The sequence below is a fragment of the Girardinichthys multiradiatus genome, chromosome 15 (genome assembly GCF_021462225.1).
Source record: "Girardinichthys multiradiatus isolate DD_20200921_A chromosome 15, DD_fGirMul_XY1, whole genome shotgun sequence".
Taxonomy (NCBI): domain Eukaryota; kingdom Metazoa; phylum Chordata; class Actinopteri; order Cyprinodontiformes; family Goodeidae; genus Girardinichthys; species Girardinichthys multiradiatus.
The window spans coordinates 11,565,142-11,574,736 of record NC_061808.1 but is presented as its reverse complement, the minus strand read 5'-3'; the positions used below and the strand labels follow the sequence as shown (position 1 = coordinate 11,574,736).

Here is a 9,595-nt window from a genome sequence, read left to right as displayed (position 1 = left end):
ATTGTTCGGAGAATACTGCTGGCAGCTACGTACATCACTGTAAGCCATACCCATTTAGAAAAGAATGCATAATGGAATGGATAGTTTTATCCATAACTGCTTATTTTGTTCCAATAGGCAAGAGGTGGGGTCACAGTCCATCACAGGGAAGAATGGATAGTTGCAGAAGCAAAAAAAAAACAAACGATCTAACCAGAAGGAGAAATGTGTTTGTTTCTCAAGTTTATTTGATTTGTGGTTATCAAAGACAATGCCCAAGAACTTAAGTTATGAAAAAGCCTTCATGGTGGGTATGTTGATATGACATAGCACTTAAAAAAAACATACTGATTTTTTTATTTTAAAACAGCAAAGTAAAAACAAAGGGAAAACAAACAACAATGGTGGAGGCAGGAAAAATGCCAAAAAAGGACATTATCATCATCATTGGAGTGCTTCTTTTTGGTGAGCCTCGGGAAGGCTCGTGTGTCGGTGCACCATGAGTTCACCATTCTCCATACAAAATAATCATTGTTTGTTAGAGTTAGCAGTGGAGTGACTGGTGTCCATGGTTTGATCCAAGTGCTAAGGGCCAATCAGAGTCTCCGCTGCCGCCGCCACCCAAACACTGTTCAGTCAAATATACAATAAACAATAACCAGGCACATGGTCATGACACGGCCCCTTAGACTTAAACCTCACACACAGGCAAACGTGATCAAACACATTCTTGCTACCTTTCACTCTCTCTCTCTCTCTCACACACACACACACGCGCACACACACACACACACACACACCCCGTACAGTTTACAATGCACAAGCCCCAGGCGCACAAAATTAAGACTTAAAACATTTGATAAAAGCACAATGTGGTAAAATTAATTGCATATGATGACATGAAATGGAGGAAGCACGGTGAGATGACAAGAAGCATGGCAAGAAGAGGATACAGTACAGTCAGAAAACAAAAGACAAAGAAAAATACATGAGGAAAAAAGGCAAGATTAGAATCAAAACCACTGAAAAGAATTAAATAAAAATCAAAACACGTCATTTGATTTTGTTTTTTTTCTTTCTTCAGTCATTGATTTGAAGCTCATACTGGGGTGTGCCAGGCTTACAGTAGTCCCAGTGTTGTTTCAGGACGGACAGCTCGGTCCGCTTGCGTGGAGATCATAATAGTTTATTTCTTGTTTTGTTTTAAAAATCCATGTTCACGTCTACGTATCTCTACAAACCCGGCGTCACAACGTCAGGTGGGAGCACTGGGGAGGGGGAGGAGTGGTAGGGTGCAGTCTTCCATGACCTGACATATGCACAGGCATTTACAAAAGTGCACACGCACGCACGCATACACACACGCACTAGTTCGCAGAAACAAACACACTCATGTGCACACAAACAGAGTGCATTTTGTTCCTATCACCCCTGGGTGCAGGCTTTTTCTTTTCTTCTCAGTTTAGCGCAGCAAGTACACCTCTTTCTTCTGTACAAAAAAAAGCAGCCTCCTTTCCTGGAACTGGAGACTACATGTATCTCCATACTCTTCTTTTTTTCCTATTATCCTCTTTTTTTTTTACTTGTTTTGAGAGCTGAGCAGTTTGTCTGCCTCAGGGTACAGTGGGTACTTCACCGTCTCAATTTTCTCCTTGACCTTGTAGGAGGGGTAGAGGCCGGTGTGGCCCAGCTTGCGGTTGATGCCTTTGGAGTATCCGTCCCAATGGTTGCCGGCCACACCGATCACATCGCCAGGCTCCAGGGGGATGTCCTCGCTGTTGCGTGGCTGGTGTGGGTAGATGGCAATCTGGTTGTGGGCGTTCTGACCTCCAAAGTAGTAGATGTCATCTAGTGAGTAGAAATATGAGGAGGCGTCCGGATGGAGTGTCTGCATGATCTCATAGGCAACACGGCAAACCTGACAAAGAAGCACAACCAGGTTTTATTTTACAGTCTAAAATAAAAAAAATACAGGCTTTTTAAACGTGCCTTGCAAAAGAATTCATACCTCTTAAACTTTTCCACATTTTGTCACATTACAAGCAAAAGCTTCAATATGCTTTATTGCAATTGCAATACCAGAATGTGCAATTTCACAATCATATGTGACTGCTTGGATGTAATATCTGTTGGAATGTAAAATTGTAGAAAGTGTCATTTATTCACACTCTGCAGACTTAAATCTGATCTTAAATATTTGGAGAGACCTGAAAAATGTTCAGTCTTACCAGTCTACTGGCCAGTGTTGGGAGTAACGGCATTACAAAATAATGGTGTTCTGTAACACCGTTATATTTACAATGTAACACGACGCGTTACTACAACTCAATAGGCAGGGTATAATAAGAGCACAGTCTGCTGCGGCCAGTGTTTTTTAAAGCTCTTCAAGGAAAAAGCAGGAGGTGGGGGAGGAGGGCACGGAAAAATAGCGGCATATATGACGGCGATAGGCTGAGAAGGCATCAGCTGGCTGACACAGACAGAGTAAAACCAACAGCAAAAAAGAAACATGACGATAGAAGGGAATCTTGTAAATTCAAAGACAGCATTCAAAAGTTGGAAGTATAGGCAATATTTTACGCAAAATTGTGCATGTGATTTACAAGTTATGTCCAGGAACAAAGAAATTATTCACGTCCGTGACCAGTAACTCCAACCTTATGAAGCACCTCACATCGTCTCTATGGTGACAAAAAGTCCCAATTTGTACGGAACTGCGCCACATTTTTCACTCCTGTCCCGGTGTCCCTCAAACAGAAACAATGTCCCGCATTCGACTGGGTCAAATTCTGATAAGTCAAAAATTATTCGACTGGAACTCTTCTGATATGTAAAGAAAGCAGAGCTGCAGTCCACCTGCTGATCTAAGGACTCATTTTTACTCAAACCCAGAGATAACTGCCAGACAGACAAGGTAACAGCAGCCATGTTTACCAGTGTTAAACTTTAAAAGCTTGTAAAGGTTTTTTTTCAAACTTGTGCTAATTCATTATTGTTCAATAGCAGACACAGCAGAGATTAATGAATGTAATGAGAGATCTTAGTTACATTAAATTTAAGACGTAGAAAAAGGTGGTTCTGCAAAGTATTGACTCAGGGATGTTGAATACAAAATCAGGCACCAATTTTCAGACTTTTATTTGCAAAAATATTTTTTAAATAATCGTATTTCCCTTCTTTACCTTCCCTTAAAGGCTGTGGTTGGAACGTGACAAAAGGTGAAAAAAGCCAAGTGGTATGAATACTTTTGCAAAGCACTGAATAGTGAAATTATAGCTTTGCGAATGCTCATTTTCTTTCAACAGAATAGAGGGATAAAATAAAACGAGCTAAGCACCTCATTCTTGTGACATCTTTGGTGTGGGTTTATAAACTAGGTACGTAAGCAGGAATTAAGGAGCTCTCACTACATTTTTAGTACTGGAATACAGCCTCTCCACTTCATGTTATCATTTGCAATAAACAGGACTTCAGAAGGTTATGTAATCAAAGGAGTAATGTGGCATCAAAGCTGTAGTAAATGGGTTAATTGTTTCTGTGCTTTAAAACATACGGGGAAAAATAGGGCAATGGGGTTGTTGGCAGTCACATGGGGATCTTTAATGAAGCTGTTTCAGTTTAGCTTGTGACATAGCTGAAAACATCAACTGTTCATTTACATTTTTTACAGCCGGATTTACGTTTCTGTTGGTTTCAAAGGATCCCTGCTTTGCATGACCCTTCCAAGTTTTTATGAAGCCATGTTTTCTGCCCTTTTTGTAAATGTTTTTTCTACTGTTGTATCTGTGAAAATGTTTTTTGCACAGATTCAAAGTGTGGACAATGCAGAAGAAATAACCAGAAAACCAGATACTGACCTGATTGTTTTTTTTACTCCATAGATTTATATATAGGGATTTTCTAAATAAATCATATAATTTTAGACACTTTTATCTACAGCTGCAAAAGAATGGCTACCCGTCAAACAAATGCATTGCTTTCCAGATTATAAACTAATAAGTTAAATTTCTGCATTTATTCGCATTCCAATAAACTCCACTAATGCCTTTAGTTTCATATCAGAACGCAAACAGTTACTTTTAATGTGAACTGCTGTGAGCTAACCTGTGAGGAGAAAGTGCAGACCAGGAAGTCGGTCTGAGACAGGAAGTGGATGTCCAGGATGACGCCTCTCAGTGAGTTCTCGGTGTAACGGTTGTGAAGGCCCGCTGACCATGAGATGGAGTTATCGCTGATAAACTCATATTCCGGATACCTGAGAAAGAAAGAAACCCACACCAACATATTAAGAAAGCATTTGCTTGATTACAAGTTTCTTCTTCAATTTTTGCTTTCTTTTCCAAACAGATTTTCGTATCAAAACATTTTTTCAGTCAGTCAGTCATTTTCTACCGCTTATTCCATAGTGGGTTGCGGGGGAGCTGGTGCCTATCTCCAGCAGTCTATGGGCGAGAGGCAGGGTACACCCTGGACAGGTCGCCAGTCCATCGCAGGGCAACACACAAACAACCATGCACACACTCATTCATACACCTAAGGTCAATTTAGAGTGACCAATTAACCTAACAGGCATGTCTTTGGACTGTGGGAGGAAGCCGGAGTACCCGGTGAGAACCCACACATGCACGGGGAGAACATGCAAACTCCATGCAGAAAGACCCCAGGCCAGGAATTGAACCCAGGACCTTCTTACTGCAAGGCAACAGTGCTACCAACTGCGCCACCGTGCAGCCCACATTTTTTCATATAATGAGTTAATTTATTTAATTATTTTTTACAGATATTTTTTCGGCACTAGAGGCCTTTAGGTTTAATTTTTTTCGACAGTAGGCAGACAGGAAAGAGGGGCAGAGAGAGGGGGAGACACTTGGCAAAGGTCGCCGGGTCCGAGATTCGAACCGCATCGAGGACTATAGCTTTATATATAGTCGTGCGCTCAACCCCTACACCACCAGTGCCGTGCCCATGACTTCATTTATTAAGTCAAAAGAGCTACTAACACACCTGGTCCTTTGTGAAAATCAAAAACAATTTGTATCACCTTTGGAGATAACAATTGTCATCATGTGTTTGCGATCACTGGCAGTAAGTCTTCAGCAGAATCTTTTTAACGAGGCAAAATATTGAGGGGTTTCAAGCATGAGCCACCATTTAAAGATCATGCTCCCACATCTCAATTGGATTTAAGTGGGGACTTTGAATAGGTCACAGCAGAACATTCATTTTAATATTTCTGAGCCACTCAGAGGTGGACATGCAAGTGTGCTGGGATTCATTGTCCTGCTGAATAACTCAAGTGTAATTAGGCTTAAGGTCACAAACACAAGCCTCTTTCTTTTTTCGAAAAGCATCATTAGTTTTAAAAACATGTTATAGAAAAGTTCCACTTTTTGTCTCATCAGTACAGATTTCATGTTGGGGATAATCAAGAAACTTTTTGGCCTTTGTGTTGTTTTTGGTTTTTGCCTTTGGAAATCTCCTGCGGCATTTTTGACAAGTCTCACATTGTTGAATCATAAACCCCGACCTAACCTGAGGCAAGTGAGGCCTGCAGTGCTGTAGATGTTGTTTTGGGTTTTTTCATGACCTCCTTCATCCACAGATATCGATGCTCTCTTGGAGTTATTTTGATAGGCCGGATCCTCCTGGGAATGTACACCACTGTTCCTTGTTTGCTCAATTTTTGGATAATTTCTCTCACTGTTGTTTGCTGGAGTCCCAAAGTCTTACAAATTGTTTTGTATCTAGTTGCAGGTTGATGGATCTCATCTATTCTTGAACATCTTTAAATCAGGGCATGAAGAGTTGCTTTTTTAGATGTTTTAGCCTACTTCATTTCATCAAACAGTTTGTACTATGGGGATTTCTTGATTCTACAGGCCTGGGTGTAGCTATTTAAACCAAAAACAAAAATGTTTTTAGTTGAACCTAGGCTATAATTGACCAAATGGTGAAATCATATTTTCACACGGCTTGGATTGCGTTTTTCCTCTTAACAAAAATAAATCATCATTAGAAAACAGGCCAATACTTTTTTACTGCAATTATGCTTTGATTACAGGCAACACACTAACACACTCACTTGGTCTTTGCTTCTTGCAGCAGGGACGGATCATCAGTGGCCAAATAAACGCGCTTCTTGTCGAGATTGACGCGTCTGGCAAGAAGCTGGAATTGTTCCTCCACGTGCATCATGTACTCCTCAATGGGGTGGAAGGCCGCCTCTGTTCCCACTTTATCGGTCCTTCTTACATGGACCCTAGAAAATCACAAATACAGATGATTAAACAGACAAGCACTGCAGCTCACACCTACTATCAATGCAGACATTTTTATTTTATGTACCTGATGTTTTCAACTGTCTGGAGCCAGAAATAAAGTGATTTATTAATAAAATATACTTTTTCATCAGCAATAAAATCTAGAAAGGGCACTCTAGAGTTTCATAGTAAATCGCACTGATCCTAACAAAACATAAATTGTCCCTTTCTCCTGAAACATTCCATATCTGCAACAAATGTTACAAAGTTTCCATAATCTTTCTAATATACAGTTGAGGTTAGAGGTTTGCATGAAGTCCTCATGGGCCTGAAGGTTATTTAAACTCTGAGATTTCAATAAAGCATTTGAACCATGTTTTCCAGGTTGCAATGATTAGGCAACATGCAACTTTACTGAAGTTTAAAAATTAGAATTTGGGCAAATTTAAACTTATTGAGGATTTTCTCTAATTCACAATATTTCAACATTAAATATATAAACACACAGGTTCAAATATAAACATACACTTTCATTATTATTTAGTAAGATGTCCCATATGCCTCGACCTTGTCTAAGCTTTTTTCAACCATCAGCAGGTTTTGGGATTAGCTGGATCGATATTTGACCCTTCTTGGCAAAAATGATTGAGTGAAACTGGTTGGTTTCCTGGTATAGCCCTGTTTTTTTTTTAGCATAGTCTACAGATTACATCAACTATTTTAAACCAGTTTGATGTCTGGTGGGATGACTGTTCTCCTGGAGCACCCTGTAGTATCCAGGCTTCCCATTGCTAACTTGATTTGATGCAATCTATGCAGTGCATCAGAATCACTGGGAGTGAAACAGGCCCTCTGCATTATACTACAGCCACTATGCTTGACAGTTGGTTGTTCGGCTTGAAAGTCTCGCATTGACTCCTCAAAACATACTATTTTGTTGTGGCCAAGTAGCTCAAGGTCTTCTAATATGATCAAAAAATGTCACCAGAACACATCTATGGGAAGCTTCAGAATTTAAAAGACAGAAAATAAAAAGAAAATTTCAAATGTGTGAATCAAATAGATTCTTTCAGAGCTAAATAAACTTGTCTGTTGTAATATCAGACCACCCTGAAAAAGAATAGCTACAAAAATCATTAAAAGAGCAAATTTAATGACTATTTTGCCTATGATCGGTGTATGTAAACTTCTAATCAGAACTGTTCTTCCACCTTAGATCCAACTTCAGAAACAGCAGTCTGCTTTTAATGCCAAAATAAAATAATGAAAATGTTCTTCCTCGTTGATTTCCTCGAGAGGAAGCCATTTCAACATTTGAACAATTTGTTTTATGCTTGTCTATAAAAAAATGGGATCATTTCTTTTGTCCTAGTCCATCATGATGATTACAAGTAAGTTGTTTTAAACAATAAAGTACTTGTTTGTGGTACCATACTAAGAATCTCTCTGTCCATAAATGTGAGTAATGTTTTAAGCAAATATTTGTACAAATCTAATTTAACTTAAATAACAAAAAGATAAATAATTGATAAACATAATTTGTTTTACATTAAAAAAAAAACTGTCCATAAATGAATTAATAAGTAAAAACAAAGGGCTAAAACGACATTATGGTAATGCTTTTTTGAACTATCTTTACTGAGGCTTGTTTCAAAAATAAAGCATTTTTCCAAACAAATCATTAATTTTAACGACACACTTTAGAATTTGTTTTTTACTGTTGATGTAAGCACAAAATTATAGGAGAAAAGACAAAGCAGAAAGTCGATGAATAAACTGCGGCAGAGGAGAGAATAAAAGTAGGAATCGTAGTGAGATACAGAGAGGGACAAAATAAAAGAAATAATGAGACCAGTTGTCATTCTTTTCAGCATCCTATTTATTGCTGCCAGGGAGGGAGGAGACAAACAGAGAGATTGTGGCCTCAGCTTTACATGTGAGGATAAGAGCCCAGCATGAAAACATAACGAAAAAAGAATTCCCTCTCTGGCACAGAAACACCCCTCAAACTGATGAAGGATGAAACAAAATTCCTTTCTAAACTGAATTATTCAATGACAAAATTACCCGGCACTAAATCTGCATTGTGACTATTAGGATCGGGGAGCGAATTCAAATTCAAACTCTGAGGGACCTCTAATTTAGGTAGGAAAACTGACCAAGGATTTTCACATTTTCCACATAGGAGCTACCCAACTCGTCCATCGGGCCAAGTATTCATTGAAACATCCGTAGTTGGGAAACTTTTTGATGGGTGATGAATAGAAGTATTTTACCAACCAGCAGGGTTAAGGTTAGAGACATTCTAGTAGCTCAATGTTGGCCTGTTCTATGTTTGAGATTGGTTTCGGGCTGGACCACCCAACTGTGTCCTGGATTAAACTGGCTAGCAGATGATTTGAAGGGAAGATGAAGATTTGTAGGTAGTTCTACTTATTATTAAAACTACTGTGTGCAGTAAACTAGTACTGGTGGTAGTGAAACAGCCCCAATGCATAACGTTGCAACCGCAATGCCCGACTGCAGATTGTTAGGTTTGAAAGTCTCCCAAGGTTTCAACACATCTTCCATTTCAAAATTCTATACTTTACCCAGACTAGATGTTTTTTGCAGACTTATAACATTTCGGACATTTAAGTCGTTTTGAGATTTGACTTGACATTGCTTTTAGAGTTGTCAGATATGATCTATTTTTTTTTACAAATCAAGGACAAAGCTGAAGTTACCTCTCAAGTCAATAATGCCATAACGGGCTATTAAACAGCTTTTCTGGTATCTATACTATCTTATGCAACCATTAGCAACCTGTCCAGGGTGTACGCCATCTACCGCCCAATGACCCCTGGAGATAGGCTCCAGCCCATCCTTCACCCTGCTCGGATGAGCGGGTACAGACAAGAATGGATGGATGGATATACTATCTTAGATTACCTTAAACCTGTCAAATTAGTATTAAATGCAGGTTCTTTAAAACATAGTGTTTGATAATTTATTCTGTCTCTAAAAACAATTTAAAATAGCATCTAAGCCAGACCTAGTTTACAAAATAAAGGTTTAGTTGTCTAGAACCCTAAAAAGCACTGAAATGGCCCTTTGTGATCCTGCATGTGCATTCAGCTTTGGGTTCCCAGTAAATAACTCATGAAACAAAATATTGAAGGATAAAATGTTAAACTCCATTTGCGGAGTTGCAAATCTAAGAAAAAATATAACATTTAAATACTCCAAATAAAATGCACATTGTTTGTAGAAATCTAGATTTTCATATTTTATAAATCCGAATAAAGTGTGGAAACCTAAACATTTTCTAAACTTAGTTTTCTGCTTTCCATACTTTTCCATACCTGGAAAGGACT

The 9,595-nt window shown here is 38.9% G+C and overlaps 1 protein-coding gene across 3 annotated transcripts in view; it reads right to left on the bottom strand.

Annotated features, from left to right (window-relative positions):
- Nucleotides 1-205: 205 nt before the first annotated feature.
- fut8b (fucosyltransferase 8b (alpha (1,6) fucosyltransferase)) overlaps nt 206-9,595 on the bottom strand; it is a 137,367-nt gene continuing 127,977 nt past the window's right edge. For all 3 annotated transcript variants that reach the window (XM_047388017.1, XM_047388016.1, XM_047388018.1), the window contains 3 exons: nt 6,062-6,238; nt 4,084-4,234; nt 206-1,897 (listed from right to left, as the gene is read on the bottom strand). In XM_047388017.1, the coding sequence (XP_047243973.1) occupies nt 1,559-1,897; nt 4,084-4,234; nt 6,062-6,238 (667 nt within the window). In that variant the 3' untranslated portion in view covers nt 206-1,558. The remainder of the gene's footprint in view (nt 1,898-4,083; nt 4,235-6,061; nt 6,239-9,595) is intronic.